This window comes from Bison bison, unplaced genomic scaffold, assembly GCF_000754665.1.
Source record: "Bison bison bison isolate TAMUID 2011002044 unplaced genomic scaffold, Bison_UMD1.0 scf7180017864508, whole genome shotgun sequence".
In the NCBI taxonomy this organism is placed as follows: Eukaryota; Metazoa; Chordata; class Mammalia; order Artiodactyla; family Bovidae; genus Bison; species Bison bison.
Window position 1 is genome coordinate 4,132,677 of NW_011495064.1, and position 17,192 is coordinate 4,149,868.

Below are 17,192 nucleotides of genomic sequence, written 5' to 3' on the forward strand. Positions count from 1 at the left end.
TTTGGAATATCTGAATTTTATCTAGATTTGTTGAATACAAATTTTTGAAAATTTAATTCTTATTTTATATTATTGGATAGCATCACTGACTCAATGGACATGAGTTTGAGCGAACTCCAGGAGATAGTGAAGGACAGGGAAGTCTGGCATGCTGCAGTTCATGGGAACAGAGAAAAAGGAAACCTCTGCAGTTGCAGAGTGTGGACACAACTTAGGGACTGAACAACAGCAAATAGTTGATTGACAATATTGTGTTAGTTTAAGGTGTGCAGCAAAGTGATTTAGTTTACATATACACATATTCATTCTTTTTCAGATTCTTTTCCCATATACATTGTTACAGAGTATTGAGTCCAGTTCCCTGTGCTATATAGTAAGTTCTTGTTAATTATCTATTTCATATATAGTATGTTGCAATAAACATCGGGCTGCGTGTATCTTCACAAAATTAGTGTTTTCATTTTCTTTGGATATATACCCAAGATAATTGCCGGATTATATGCCAGTTGTATTTTTAGTGTTTTAAAGCACTTCCATCCTGCTTTTCGTAGTGGATACACCAGTTACGTTCCCACCAACAGTGTCGAGGTCTCCTTTTTCTCTGTTCCTTTTCCATTGTTCGTTCTTCGTGGTCTTTCTGATGACGGACATTCTGACTGGTGTGAAGTGATATCTCATTGTGGTTTTGATTCGTATTTCTCTGATGATTGGTGATGTTGAGCATCTTTTTATGTGCCTGTTAATTATCCATATATCTTCTTGGCAAGATGTCTGTTTAGATCTTTGGCCCATTTTTTCAATCATGTTTTTTTTTTTTTTAGTATTGAATTGTGTGAGCTGTTTATTTTAGATATTAACCCCTCGTGAGTTATATCATTTGTAAATATTTTCTCCCATTCAGAAGACTGTATTTTCATTTTGTCAATGGTTTAGTATGCTGTGAGAAAAATCTTTAAGTTTATTTAGGTCCCATTTGTTTATTTTCGCTTTTGTTTCTTTTGCCTTAGAAGACAGATCCAAAAAATATTGCTATGATTTATATCAAAGAGTGTTCTGCCTATGTTTTATTCTTGGAGTTTTATGGTTTCCAGTATTACATTTTGTTCTTTAACCCATTTTAAGGTTATTTTTATATGCAGTGTGAGCAAATATTCTAATTGTATTCTTTTATAAGTAGATGTCTAGTTTTCCTAGCACCATTTATTGAATAGAGTGTCTTTCCCCATGGTATATTCCTGCCTCCTTTGTCATAGGTTAATTGCCCGTTGTTTCTGGGCTCTCTGTTTTGCTCCATTGATCTATGTGTCTGTTTTTGTGCCAGAACCATACACTGTTTTGATTGCTGTAGCTTTGTAGTATAGTCTGAAGTCAAGGAACATGATACCTCCAACTCTGTTCTTCTTTCTAAAGATTGCTTTGGCTATTCTGGGTCTTTTGTGTTTCCATATAAATTTTAGAATTATTTGTTCTAGTTCTGTGAAAAATGCCATTGGTATTTTGATACAGAGGCATTAAATATGTAGATTGTCTTGTGTAGCATGGTCATTTTAACCATATTAATTTTTCCAATCAATGAACATGGAATACCTTTCCAGTTCTTTGTGTCTTCTTTAATTTCTTTTATTAATATCATAATATTTTTCTGAGTATAGGTCTTTTATCTCCTTAGATTTATTCCTAGATATTTTATTCTTTTTGATGTGATGGTAAATGGGATTGTTTTCTCAATTTCTCTTTCTGATAGTTCATTGTTAGTGTATAAAACTATGACAGATGTCTGTGTACTGATTTTGTATCCTGAATTCATTCATGATCTCTAGTAGTTTTTTTGGTGGTGTCTTTAAGATTTTCTATGTATAGTGTCATGTTGTTTGCAAACAGTGACGATTTTACTTCTTCCTTTCCAAATTGAATTCCTTTTATTTTTTTTTTAGGTCTGATTGCTTGATTCTCTGACTAGAACTTACAATACTATGTTGAATTAAAGTGACAAGAGCAAGGCATCCATGTCTTGTTCCTGATCTTAGAGGAAATACTTTTAGCTTTTCACCATCAAGTATAGTATTAGCTATAGGTTTATCATATATGGCCTTTACGTTGTCAGGGTCCCTCTATATCCACTTTGTGAGGAATTTTTTAAAAATCATCAACAGATGTTAAATTTTACAAAAAGATTTTTCTTCATCTTTTGAGATGATCATGATTTTTTATTCTACAGTTTGTTAATGTGTATCACATTTATTGATTTGCAGCTATTGAACCATCCTCACCCCTGGGATAAATCCCACTTGATCATGGTGTATGATCCTTCTAATGTATTTTTTAATTTGGTTTGCCAGTATTTTGCTGAAGATTTTTTCATCTATGTCCATCAGTGACAGGCCTATAATTTTATTTTTTGTGGTTTTGATATCAGGATGATACTGACCTGGTGGAATGAATTTGGAAGTGTTCCTGACTTTGCAGTTTTTTTGGGAAATAGTTTGAGAAGGATAGGTGTTAATTCTTCTCTAAATATTTGGTAAAATTTTCACCTGTGAAACCATCTGGTTCTAGACTTTTGTTTCAGGGGAGTTTTTTTTTTACTTATTCAGTTTTACTGTGATAATTGGCCTGTTCATGTTTTCTATTTCTTCCTGGCTCCATCTGGAAGATTTGTGCTTTTCTTTTATGTTGTTCATTTTATTGGTATATAGTTGTTCATAGCAATCTCTCATGATCCTTTGTATTTCTGTCTTTTTCATTACTGATTTTATTGATTTGGGCACTCTCTCTTTTTTCTCTATGAGTCTGGCTCAAGGTTTGTCAGTTTTGTTTATCTTTTCAAAGAACCAGCTTCTTAGTTTCATTGATATTTTCCATTGTTTCTTTAGTCTCTATTTCATTTATTTCTGCTCTGATCTTTGTAATTTCCTTCTTTCTACTAACTTTATGTTTTGTTTGTTCATCTTTATCTGGTTTCTTTAGGAATTTTTTTTCCAATCTGCCTTTGCTGATCTCTATTTTCTTTTACCTAGTTTCTTCAGAGTACCCCTGAGCATTTTCAGAATTAAAAATAATTCTGTAACTGGAAAGGTTAAACACAATCTGGAAACAGTTTTTTTTTTTTTTTAAAGAATGCTATATTTTTGTGTAGATCTCATCATCATGTTTCCTTCTATGGGAAATTATCCAAGGGTTTTTTATTTGTAAGATTGGAAGACTTCTTCCTGGAATGTATGGGGTTTGGAGGATCATCTATGAAGTTGTTATTAATATACAGTTCTTGATGGCAAAGTCATAACTCAGTGGGCCCTATTGTTCCTGGCTGCACTGGGGTTCAAGTGACTTGTTTGGACTCAGCTAATAACAAAACAATGCCATTTACCGAAACATGGGTGGACCTAATATTGTCATACTGAGTGACATTAAGTCGGACACACAAAAAATATCCTATGATATTGCCTAATGTGGAATTAAAAAAAAAGATACAAATGTATGTATTTACAAAATGAAAGTAGAGTCACAGATGTAGAAAACAAACTTATGGTTACTGGGAGATAGAATAAATCAGGAGATTGGGACTGACATATACACACTACCATATGTAAAATAGAAAACTTGCTGTATAGCAAAGGGAACTCTACTCAACTCTGCAGTGGCCTGTATGAGAAAACAATCTTTCAAAAAAAGAGTGGAGATATATATATATATATTTATATTTATATTTATATATATGAAACTTATTCACTTTGCTGTACACCTGAAACCAACAAAATATTGTAAAAAAAGAAAACTATACTCCAGTAAATGATTTTTTTTTAATGACTTGTTTTGGTATGCTTCTATTTATTTTATTTTGTTACTTTTATTCTCATTAAGCTGACAGCCAAATCAGAACTAATCTCTCAGTATATGGAACATTTAACACAAGCTATGGAGAGCTACAAGCAGCGGATGGACTGGCTCACCAGCAACAGCCGGCAGATCTTTGGTGTCATCTTGGAGCAGTGCATCACCATAGTGCTGGATTTTGGTGGCATGTTGGAGGAGGAGCTTAGTCTGTGCCGAGATGCTCTAACCATGGTCCTCCAGGAGCAAGTGGCTCACATAGCCAAGTTCAATGTCATATGGTGAGTTCCCATAGGAAAGGAGTATTTCCCTGAAACTTCATGAGTAATTTTCATGTATCTGGAGTTAAGTAGCATCACTAACACAGTTAGCTCTGTGGATAGGGAAGAGCTATAATCTTGTAATTTCTTAGACTTTATCATTCCAGCAAAAACCCACAATGAATCAGTATTAAAAACTTTTATCTATTTTGTGCAGGGCATTAGAAGAGATTTTAAAACAGCCTTCTCTTCAGTGTATGTCAAGGTCAAAATATAAGAATATTTATTATATTGAATATATATTTAAGGCCATAAAATTCCTTCACACATTTTAGACTTTAGGTTTGATAATGAATTTCAACATCACAAATTTTCAGTTTTTCAGACTGAGTTTGCAGCTCAACTTGATTTCCTCTGTAAGCTGACCTCTCTTTTAATCAGAACAACAGGTGGCTGGCTTTATAAAAGTTCCCTTATTTCAGAGTCTTCACAATCAATTATTTACAGATTCTTGGATTCAAGAGAATTTGGACTTCAGTGCTAATTTCTCCTGTGGAACAGTTGCTGTATCTCCTTGACAAAAGATACCTGGATGAGAAGGCCATCTATCTGAATCTTTCTTTTCTAAGTAAAATATTTTCAGCTAAAACAGATGACATTGAAGATACTGCCTGATTGTGTTTGTTCTATCCTAGGTCCCTATTTATATCATAGATATATTATTGAAGGAACTAAGTGATTAAGTCTACAGTGCTTCAGCTTTCTTGGAAATGTGTGCTATAGCATACATGCCAGCAAGCCAGATCCTCTCTGCAGAGGCCACACAGAGGTGACACAGAGGTGAGGCAACCTAGGCCTCTGGAGGTATAGGCCAGGAGGGACAAATCAGGCCGATTAATTTAGTCCGGGATTCATAGAATTCTTCCTATTGCAAATTAATATATGATTCAAATAATTCGTTTAATTATTTAATTATAAATACAGAGATGAACTCAAGTAGCTGCTGTTTTTTGGGCGGGGGTGGATTTCCATCACATTTCCAGTCCCAAATTAAATGATTTAATCGAAAGTTCCAAGAATGTAAAAACTTTCACTCTGATGAATTCAAAGCAATACTGTTTTTGATCCTAAAAAGGGTAACTGATAGGAATCTTTCAGAACAATGAAAACAGTGTAATAAAAGAATTAGAAATAAAGTTGTGGAGTAACAAAATTGTTGCTGATTTGCAAATCTTAATGCTTATAAACTTACTACTCATAAAAGATAGTTGCAACTAAACCTGCGTATTTATGAAAATAACTTTCCTCAATAAGTTTTTGACATTAAAATTTTTATTGAAATATAGTTGATTTACAGTGTTATTTTAATTTCAGGAGTACAGCAAAGTAAGATTTACAGTGTTATGTTAATTTCAGGAGTACAGCAAAGTAATTCAGTTATAAAAATTTATACCTATTCTTTTTTAGGTTCTTTTCCATTGTAGATTATTACAAGATATTGATTATAGTTCCCTGTGCACTTTCCTTAATAATTTTAATGCACTTGGTAATATTCAAATTTTTGAGATTTTTTAATTCTCAAAAGTGAAAAGTGAAAGTGAAAGTTGCTCAGTCATGTCCAACTCTGCGACCCAGGCCAGAATACTGTAGTGGGTAGCCTTCCCTTTCCCCAGGGGATCTTCCCAACCCAGAGATCGACCCCAGGTCTCCGGCATTGACCCAGAGATAGAACCCAGGTCTCCCGCATTGCAGTTGAATTATTTACCAGCTGAACTACAAGGGAAGCCCAAGAATACTGGAGTGGGTAGCCTATCCCTTCTCCAGCAGATCTTCCTGACCCAGAAATTGAACTGGGGTCTCTCATTGCAGGCGGATTCTTTACCAACTGAGCTATCAGGGAAGCCCTTCTCCTATAAATGTTGCTTTTCCCAATCAGTACAGCTTATGGAAAGTCACCTGTTTTCTCAGAAACTTTCAGAGGTCTGGGAGCTACATTTTCTTTCTCTCTAGTGACGTTGGGTGTCTTGTTGCTTGTAGCTCTGAGACTGAGGGCTGACAGCTACGTTGACCACTGCCTGGTGACAGCCCCATGTGATTCCTTTCAGGGTTTCTCAAGAGCCTGTGAAATGGCAGGAAAATGCTGTTCCTGTGACAGCACCATCCATAGCCGCCGCCATCAGCTGGGTTGAGAAGTTGCCTTTTGAGCTGGCTTCGAGCCACACCAGCCGCCTGGAGGCTCTGCTGGAGGCGGGGAAGGATGAAGTGGTGAGTGAGCGTCTGTGTCTGGTCCCAGGTCACAAAAGTGGCTTTGAGCTTATTCCTTCACACTCAGTGTCCTCACACTGCCTCTCAGCTGAGCCGGAGCCCTTCCAGTTGCATCACACAGACACTGCCTCCTGGCATCCAGGAGCCCCAGAAGTCTTAATCCTGTTCGCCTCGGAATCTGGATCCAATTGAAAAATAGATGACAGGCCCCACATGGGGATCAAAAGAGCAAATCTGGTGCTGCAGAGGTGGATCAATCAAATCAGACTCTGCTCCCCGAGCCTGGATGGGCTCCCCCTGCGAGGTGGGGATGGGGGCCACAAGGCACACCTTTAACTGCTGCTCGGAGAACCATGTGCTGCTCACAGCCTCTGAGCATCAAGAAAGGAAGGCAGTGAGGCCCTGATTGTGTATCTCTAATGCTTCAGTTTGGAGAAGGAAATGGCAGCCCACTCCAGTGTTCTTGCCTGGAGAATCCCAGGGACGGGGGAGCCTGGTGGGCTGCCGTCTATGGGGTCGCACAGAGTCGGACACGACTGAAGCAGCTTAGCAGCAGCAGCACTTTTCCACTTTTGCTCACCTGACAATTAGATAAACCTGTCTCTTATGGGCTCTTCTCTGGTGGCTCAGATGGTAAAGAATCTACCTGCAGTGCAGAAGATCCAAGTTTGATCCCTGGGTCAGGAAGATATCCTGGAAAAGGGAATGGCAACCCACTCCAGTGTTCTGGCTTGGAGAATCCCATGGACAGAGGAGCCAGCAGGCTACAGTCCATAGTGTTGCAAAAGGTTGGACATGAGTAAGTGGCTAACACTTTTCTTTCTTAGGATAAGTTATAAGACTCCTCATAGAACCCCAAGGATGAGGAAATAGGGTTTCCCCAACATCCATGCTTTGAGTCTTTCCCAGTTCCTCTTCTTCACAAATGGGTCCATCAGGTGCTTTCCAAGGTGAAGTGTATCCCTGCTGGTGCATCATCTGTTTTCAGATCATATATTTTTTGATAGGGACCTTTGGGAAATAAAGCTTTACCTGGAAGATGTTATTAAATGGTGGTGTTTTGTCTCTTTTAGCCATTAGGATGTGTGTTTCTGTGAGTGACTATTAAGGACAGTGACAGGCTAGAGAGGAAGTACTCTGAGCAGGTGAGGTCCTTAGGGCAGCCTCAACTTTCTGCTTTGTCTTGGGATACAGATGCTTAATCCTTACTAATTGATCCATATTAATTAATATTCATAATTAATTTCTGCTTCTACCCTGGAAGCCTGGGGATTCTGTAGATTTCAAGCTTTACTCCGTTGTATTAAGAAGTCGTTTCCTGGGTGAGGCACCTTGAAAGGAGAGCCCTCAGTGGTCACCAGACTGTTTATTGATACTGAGGGTTGATGGTTTGAAATTGGAAACATACTGTTTATCTTTATAAAGCCAGAGGAACAAATGTTTTCCATTAAAGAAGAACGAAATACAAGCTACGTTGTTCTTTGGCCTTTCAAGTTTGTTTTAACATCTGTAAAATTTCAAATGTCTGGACACTATAACAAGCATTCAAGAAATGGAATATTTCACAGGCTTCGGATGTGTGTGTGCATGTGCACATGGGTGTTCTCTTTCTTTGTTCCCCTGGCTACCCTGGTCATAGCTGGCTCTGGCGACCTGACCTGACAGCAAGATTTCCTGGTGATCTTGCCTTTCTATTTTATGTTCCTCTGGTTTGTATGCCTCCTTTCTCTGGGGTTTTTCCCTAACCCAGGAAATGTATAACAATATAGTGAGTTCCAGGGAAGTCCTGTGGAAGAGAAAGTACCAAGAAAGAAGTTTCCAGGCATTGGCCACCAAATGCCACATGAAAACTTGAGCAGAGACTATGGGGTGTGAAAGATGCGGAACGTATTCAGACTGGTGTTCTCCACTCAGAACTTGTATCTGGCTGTGGTCCCGAGGAGAATGTTAGTAAATGCCTCACATATAAAAATGCCATGCTTTATGTCTTAAGATGAGTAAAGAAAAGCATGCGTGGTGACTTCCCTGGAAGTCCAGTGATTAAGACTCTGAGCTTCCACTGCAGGGGACATGGGTTCAGTCCCTCATTGGGGAAGATACTGCATGCCAAGTGGTGTGTCAAAAAAACAGCAACAACAACACCCTATAAATAGGATAAGACTTTAAAAAACAAATCTATTAAAAACTTCCCTGGCGGTCCAGTTGTTAAGACTGCACACTTCCAGTGCAGGAGGTACAGGTTTGATCCTGGTCAGGGAACTAGACCCTATATGCTGCATCTAAAGATCCCGCATGCCACAGCAAAGACCCAGTGCAGCCAGATAAATAAGTAAAGATTTTGTTTTATAAAAAGAAAGGCAGTGTGCAGATAGTAGTCTCTGGGAAAACATGTCCCCAGAACTCTGGAGCACGGATAACTGAGAGTTGACCAAAAACACAGGCAACTAAGAAGCTTAGTAAGAACCTTAGTGAATAGTAAATAACCCCATAGCCTTGATTAATGAATGAAAGCAAATCCTGACTCACTGCTGGCTATAGCAATTTCTAGTTTGATGAAATCTTGAGGGAAAAAAATCTCTCTGTGAGAATTTCAGGTTCCTGGGTTATTGCCAGAGCAAAGAAGCTATGTTTGCACTGATCGAGGCAGAGATACAGGGTGTCAGAAACTGTCAACAGAACGATGAGAGATATTTGTCCTCACTCACTTTCCTGTTGATGTACCAAACCCTAGAATATACTCCCTGTGTCTGATTTCCTGTCTCGAGTTTTGTGTGATTATAGATCCCAGGAGAGGATGAAGTTGTCCTCATGCTAAACTTGGGCACCAACACAGCTAGAAAACCAGTAACTGTGGCTCAGGAACCTATTTAAGATGTCCTATGTAAGCCTGGGGTGCTACAGTCCATGGAGTTGCAAAGAGATGGACATGACTGAGAGACTGAACAACAACAATGTAAAGTAACATGTAACACCATGAAGAGAATGCCAGAGAATGCACTTTCTGGAAGAACAGTATTAGTGTCTAATTAGGAATCTGAAGAAAGCTTTCTTCCTCCTGCCCGTGTTTTTAGTTCTTTTCAGGTGACTGACTGGGAGAAATAGACAACATTCATTCGTCTTTACCTCCCACGAGGTACTTTTAAAAGTCAGGGACTTTGTGATGAAGAGTGAGGGGTCAGATGGACTTTTTGTGCCCAGTTCGAGGAGGAGTGTGGTTGCAGTAGACGAGGCTCATCTCCCACTCTGGCCATCCCCTGACTCCCAGCATGGACCCCCTGCCTCCTTGGGCACAGACTGTCCCCACTTTGCTGTCACTGACTGGGCATCCTAAGTAGCTGGGAGCTGACCCTCTGCCCACCTGTCTCTGGGCCAAGTAGGCTTAAGTCCCAGCTTTGAAGTTGAGGTGAGGTAACTGACTATATACCTTCAGCTAACCCGGGATGGGGGATGTGTAATTAGAGGCTCCTGAATCCTAAAGGGCTGGTGACATCTGTTTATCCCTTACAACAGAACACATTTGCTGGAGGTTCTGGCCGGGTTATAGGTAGAGAATCACTTAGGGTGTTTGGTGGGGTTAGGTTTAGATGATGTGCGTTTCTGGCTCTCCCTGTGGTTTTTACTTCCTGAGATTTATATACATGCATAAGTGTAAGTCATCATGTTTAAGCTCTATCATGAAGCCAATTGCATAAGCTCCTTTTCACAGTGAAGAAACTGAACTTCCACCACTTTTCCAAGGTTATGGAACTCAGTAGTGGCAGAGGAGACCCTTAGAGCAGTGTGGTTAAGGGTGGGGCGGGACCACTGCTTGCGGCCCTGTGGATGGAGTCGATGTCTTTAAGTTAAGCAGGGACCACTTTGTCATTGTCTCCTTTCTGGGTGAGGTATGCATCTCCCAGATCCCTGGTTTAAGCTTGGGGTGTGTGTGTGTTTGTGTGTATGTGTCTTTCTCCTGACTTCTGGCCTGCTGTGCCCCCTGACTGGCCTCACCTCCCCAGGTGTGTCTGTCCCCTAAGGTGAGACCAGAGGATGAACCAGCTGGGAATATGCCCTCCTCCCCATACACAGCCTCAGACTGAGGATGCCTGAGTTTGCACTGTAGAATTCTGGCACCAACATGGGGAATTGCTAATAAGCTTCCTGCTCCCAGTGGCTATGCCAACACTTCCTTCATTCCTGGACTTGAAAATAGCCACTCCTGACCTCATAACATATCTGTGGGCTCAGAGGAAGCTTTTCTCCAAATCTGCCAGTCATATCCTTCCCATGTAAAGCCTGAGACTTCTTGGCACCAGGCCTTGAATATCTCACTTCTTGACTTTGGCCCCCACACATCCTCAAGAAATGTTGAGAAGTGCTGCTCTTCTTTCTGCCCATTTATTTTTTTAAAGAGACAGTTTTATAGAGATTATATGGCCCATGAGTCTGATTCAAGGCTAGGGTGTGTCAGGGAAATAAACCAATGGCACCACTGTTTTGCAGATTGAATCCATTTACTACTTTGTGGTGGGAGACATTCCCGAGGAATCCAAGGAGCTTCTCCTTCAGCAGGCTTTGGAGATCCCCTGTCCTGTCTGCACGGTGTCCTTCAATGCCAGAGGACAGGGCACCATAGCCTTCCTGAAGGATTTGAGTGCCAAGACCTTCAGCAGGTAGGCCAAAAACAGGCTCCAGGGAGACTGAGTGAACGGCTGCTTGCATGAAGTCAGCAGTGGGTCTCAATTCCGAGTGGTTTTCATGACCAATCAGTTGCTATGGGATTTCCCAGGTGCTCCAGTAGTAAAGAATCCACCTGCCAACGAAGGGGACAAGGGTTAAACCCCTGGTCTGGAAAGATTCCACATGCTGCAGAGCAACTAAGCCCACGAGCCACAACTCCTGAGCCTCCAAGTGTACAGCTCATGCCCCGAAACAAGAGATGTCACCACAATGAGAAGCCCACACACAGCGATGAGGACCCAGTGCGGCCAAAACATTGTTTTCTCTGTTCTTCTCTTTTCCAGTCTCCATTCACCTTTGCACCTGTGTTGTTGTTGTTCAGTTGCTCAGTTGTGTCCTGCTCTTTGCTAACCCATGGACTGCAGCATACTAGGCTTCACCATCTCCTGTCCACCATCTCCTGGAGTTTGCTCAAACTCATGTCCGTTGAGTCAGTGATACCATCCAACAATCTCATTCTCTGTCACTCCCTTCTCCTCCTGCCCTTAATCCTTCCCAGAATCAGGTTCTTTTCCAATGAATCATCTCTTTGCATCAAGTGGCCAAAGTATTGGAGTTTCAGCTTCAGCATCAGTCCTTCCAATGAATATTCAGGGTTGATTTCCTTTAGGATTGACTGGTTTGATCTCCTTGCTGTCCAAGGGACTTTCAGATGTCTTCTCCAGCACCAAAAATTGAAAGCATCAATTATTCAGTGCTCAGCCTCCGTTATGGTCCAACTCTCACATCCACACATGACTACTGTAAAAAAACCCATGGCTTTGACTATATGGACCTTTGTCTGCAAAATGCTGTCTTTGCTTTTTAATACACTGTTTGGGTTTGTCATACTTTTTCTTCCAAGGACAAGTATCTTCTAATTTCATGGTTGCAGTCACCATCTGCTGTGATTTTGGAGCCCAAGAAAATAAAACCTGCCAGTGTTTCCATTGTTTTCCCATCTATTTGCCATGAAGTGATGGGACTGGATGCCATGATCTTAGTTTTTTAACTGTTGAATTTTAAGCCAACTTTTACACTCTCCTCTTTCACCTTCATCAAGAGACTCTCTAGTTCCTCTTTACTTTCTGCCATTAGGGTGATGCCATCTGCATATCTGAGGTTGTTGATATTTCTCCTGGCAATCTTGATTACAGCTTGTGCTTCATCCAGTCTGGCATCTCACATGATGTTCACTTTGCATATAAGTTAAATAAGCAAGGTAACAATATACAACCTTGACGTACTGCTTTTCCAATTTTGGACCAGTCCATTGTTCCATGTCCAGTTCTAACTGTTGCTTCTTGCCCTACTTACAGGGTTTCAGGAGGCAGGTAAGGTGGTCTGGTATTCCCATCTCTTTAAGAATTTTCCACAGTTTGTTGTGACTCATATGGTCAAAGGCTTTAGCATAGTCAATGAAGCAGATTTTTTTTTGAATTCTCTTGCTTTTTTATGATTCAATGGATGTTGGCAGTTTGATCTCTCATTCCTCTGCTTTTTCTAAATCTAGCTTGTACATCTGGAAGTTCTTGATTCGTGTACTGTTGAAGCCTAGCTTAAAGGATTTTGAGCATTATCTTGCTAGCATGTGAGATGAGCGCAATTGTGCAGTAGTTTGAACGTTCTTTGGCATTGCCCTTCTTTGGGATTAGAATGAAAACTGACCTTTTCTAGTCCTGTGGCCTCTGCTGAGTTTTCCAAATTTTCTGGCATATTGAGTGCAGCACTTTCACAGCTTCATCTTTTAGGATTTGAGGTAGCTCACCTGGAATTCCATCACCTCCACTAGCTTTGTTTGTACTAATCCTTCCTATTTATACAGTTCATGGTGTTCTCATTGCAGGTATACTGGGGTGGTTTGCCATTCCCTCCTCCAGTAGATGGATCATGTTTTGTCAGAACTGTCCCTATGATCCGTCCATCTTGGGTGGCCCTGCACAGCATGGCTTATTGCTTCATTAAGTTACACAAGCCCCTTCGCCACAACCAGGCAGTGATCCATGAAGGGGATCATAAAAAACTGGAAAACTCTTAAAGAGATGGGAATACCAGACCACCTGACCTGCCTCCTGAGAAACCTGTATACAGATCAAGAGGTAACAGTTAGAACTGTACATGGAACAACAGACTGGTTCCACATCGGGGAAAGGAGTATGTCAAGTTTTGTCACCCTGCTTATTTAACTTATATGCAGAGTACATCATGTGAAATGCTGAGCTGGATGAAGCACAAGCTGGAATCAAATAGCAATAACTTCAGATATTCAGATGATACCACCCTTTTGGCAGAAAGTGAAGAAGAACTAAAAAGCCTTTTCATGAAAGTGAAAGAGGAGAGTGAAAAAGTTGGCTTGAAACTCAACATTCAGGAAATTAAGATCATGGCATCCGGTCCCATTACTTTATGGCAAACAGATGGGGAAACAGTGGAAACCGTTACAGACTTTATTTTCTTGGGCTCCAAAATCACAGCAGATGGTGAATGCAGCCATGAAATTAAAAGATGCTTGCTCCTTGGAAGAAAAGCTATGACCAACCTAGACAGCATATTAAAAAGCAGAGACATTATTTTGCCAACAAAGGTCCATCTAGTCAAAACTATGGCTTTCCCAGTAGTCATATATGGATGTGAGAGTTGAACCATAAAGCTGAGCACTGAAGAATTGATGCTTTTGAACTGTGGTGTTGGAGAAGAGTCTTGAGAGTCTCTTGAACTGCAAGAGATCCAACCAGTCCATCCTAAAGGAGATCAGTCCTGAATATTCATTGGAAGGACTGATGCTGAAGCTGAAACTCCAATACTTTGGCCACCTGATGCGAAGGACTGATTCATTGGAAAAGACCCTGATGCTGGAAAAGATTGAAGGCAGGAAGAGAAGAAGATGACAGAGGATGAGATGGTTGGATGGCATCACCAACTCAATGGACATGAATTTGAGTAAGCTCCGGGAATTGGCGATGGACAGGGAAGCCTGGCGTGCTGTGGTCCATGGGGTCACAAAGAATCAGACACGAGTGAGCAACTGAACTGAACTGAACTGATGGTTGTGAGAACTGGACCATAAAGAAGTCAGAATGCTGAAGAATTGTCACTTTTGAACTGTGGTGTTGGAGAAGACTGTTGAGAATCCCTTGGGCAGCAAGGAGGTCAGACCGGTGAATCCTAAAGGAAATCAACTCTGAATATTCACTGGAAGGATTGATGCTGAAGTAGAAGCTCTAATACTTTGGCCAGCTGATGCGAAGAGCTGACTCACTGGAAAAGATCTCGATGTTGGGAAAGATTGAAGGCAGAAGGAGAAGAGGGCGGCAGGGGATTAGATGTTTGGATGGCATCACCAATGCAGTGGACATGAACTTGGGCAAAGTCTGGGAGATGGTGGGAGACAGGGAAGCCTGGCATGCTGCAGTCCATGGGGTTGCAAAGAATCGGACACAACTTAGTGAGTAAACAACAGCAATGCTTCCTAAGGCCCACTTGACTTACAGTCTGGCTCTCATTGAGTGATCAAACCATCATGGTTATCTAGGTCATTAAGACCTTTTTTTGTACAATTTTGTGTATTCTTGCCACCTCTTCTTAGTATCTTCTGCTTCTGTTAGGTTCATACCATTTCTGTCCTTTATTGTGCCCATCTTTGCATGAAATGTTCCCTTGATATCTCTTGATATTTTCTTGAAGAGATCTCCAGTGTTTCCAGTTCTATTGTTTTCCTCTGTTTCTCTTCATTGTTCACTTAAGTCTTTTTTTCTCTCCTTGCTATTCTTTGGAACTCTGCATTCAGTTGGGTATATCTTTCCCTTTATGCTTTGCCTATAAGTGGTGTCATACAATGTTTGTCTTTCTGATTTATTTCATTTCATATGATAACCTCTAGGTCCATCCATGGTGCTGCGAATGGCATTGTTTCATTCTTTCTATGGCTGAATAATATTCCATTGTATATATGTACCACATCTTCTTTATTCATGCATCTATTGATGGACACCTAGGTTGCTTCCATGTCTTGGCTAGGGTAAATAGTGCACCATGAACATTGGTACACAGGTGCTTTTTGAGCTTTAAGCTACATGGAACTGCCCCAGGGACCTTGTTAAAGTGCAAGTTCTGACTCAATGAATCCAGGTGGGGCCCAGGAATGTGCATCCCTAGCCAGCTCCCAGGTGCTGCTGCTGCTGCTAGGACCTCACTTAGAGAAGTCAGGCCTTAAAAACTCGCCCACACTGAATTCTTTTCATTAGTCCTTATGCTCAGGTCCTGGGGGCAGTGTGTGTTTGCTGAGTTAAAGCTGACTGAAGCCCATCAGCAGCCCATCAGATAAGCCAATGGTGCCTGTTATCACCAAATTTCAACACTGAGCCCTCAGGACTATGGGCACTGTCTGGCCCCTCATTAGCTTCTTGGCTATCAAAACTGTTGACAGGATGGAACCCTGGGAACAAAAGAATAAATCTCAGCACAGGGTATCATTTTTCCAGGATCAGTAAATACCATTTGGTTGAGCTAAGTGTCCTCTAATGAACAGAAGAGTCATCAGTTAAAATCCCAATAGCTTCTCAATTCTCTGTTCTGTTCTGCCTTCCTGTCTTTTGTTTGTGGGAATTGACAAGGTACAGGGGAAAGCAGTGAACACTTGGAAGATACTTAGCACCACAGCAGAGCAAATTCACAGCCCTGGGAGAATGAATAGGCATGTGCACTTACTAGCCTAATGTGGCAAATCTCTTCCTATTTCAGATTCCATGCATTTGCAGAGAGAACAGAGTGTGTAGAATTTCCTGCCTTTCCCATTAAGGATGGTGACAGTGTGATTACTTGGAATTCAAGGAAACTGAAAGGAAAACTCCCTCCAGGTATCTGGGGTCAAAAAGAAGTGTGTACTTTATGTCTTAATAACTCCAGATGATCCCTAGCCTTGAAAAATAAAGCACAAGGGAGAGAGACTAACCGTATCTTTTGTATTATTCATGTGGTACAGGGCAGAGTTCATAGATGTTAATGGAGCATTTGGCAGCCTGGCAACCAGGCATAAGTGTATTACCTGAGGAAGTAGCCTCAGTGAGATGTGTTTCCTAGCTTGGGAAACTTCTAGAGACATGGCCCCAGGTGTGTCAGTGCGGTCTTCATTCTTGGACAGGCAGAGCTGCTCTGGCCCGGGTTATCTGGAAGCTATAATGAGGATGCCCGCACTTCTTGTGGGTTTTCTGCTGCCTCCCCGTCAGGGCTGGCAGTGCTTCTAGATGTACATGCTGGATGATCCTGCCTCTTGTGAGGGCCAAGGGCATATAGGAAACTCTGGAGGCTGAATGAACTTCCTCTTTCATTCAAAAGATGTGATCAGAGAGTTTAATAGGCATTGAGAACAAGCTCAGGAAATAAGTGAGAAATAGTACTGTGATTGAGGAATCCAGTTCTACAAGCTTCCTCCGAAAGCAGCAGATGGGAGTTTCTTTGGGGAGCTGATGAGATTGCTAAGCTGGAAATACACTGAGTAAACACCACCAAGAGGAGCGGAGCAGGGAAGGCAGCTCCTGTGGGAATGTGAGATGACCCAGCACAGAGGGCATTAGAAGTCTGAGAAAGCCTATCCCGACCCCTGTCTTCCTGCTCATTTGTGATAATCATCAGAAAGATTTCTAGCTTCAAACAGCCAGGAACTATTCTTTGGGGGTAGTTTGGGGCTGGGGAAGAAGTGCAGGGTACACATGTTTGCAAGTTCCCTCTGTTTACATAACAGTGTTGCAGAGGCTCCAGAGAGAAGGACTGCGTTGGAGCCACTTGCATTCGCAGCTCAGGGGTTGACACACACTTTGTGAGTTCAGATTCTGGGTCGCCCCAGAGCAGGGGAGAGGTTCCAGTTGAGGTCATCAGGGTCACTGCTTTGGGTCACTTACACCTTTGCTCTGATGGTGAGGTGGACATCTCCAGGGGATTTGAGAAAATGTCAGTTGGTAAGCAAAATTGTTGCTAATCTAAGAAAAACATTAATTTAGGATGTATGCCTTTGAAAGTAATTCATAAGATTAAATCTAGTGGGCAATGAATCAGTCAAGGTAAAGAATGTGAGATGTCACCAGCTCCCCAAGGCACACCAGTGACCATAAATGGGGTTTAATTCAGGCCTATGTGTTCCTT

General features: G+C 41.3%; 1 protein-coding gene across 4 annotated transcripts in view; it reads left to right on the forward strand.

Annotated features, from left to right (window-relative positions):
- Positions 1-17,192, forward strand: part of VWA3B (von Willebrand factor A domain containing 3B) — a 200,621-nt gene that overhangs the window by 44,295 nt on the left and 139,134 nt on the right. For all 4 annotated transcript variants that reach the window (XM_010829610.1, XM_010829609.1, XM_010829611.1 and 1 more), the window contains exons 4-7: positions 3,862-4,112; positions 6,197-6,356; positions 10,839-11,008; positions 15,795-15,910. In XM_010829610.1, coding sequence (XP_010827912.1) covers positions 3,862-4,112; positions 6,197-6,356; positions 10,839-11,008; positions 15,795-15,910 — 697 coding nt within the window. The remainder of the gene's footprint in view (positions 1-3,861; positions 4,113-6,196; positions 6,357-10,838; positions 11,009-15,794; positions 15,911-17,192) is intronic.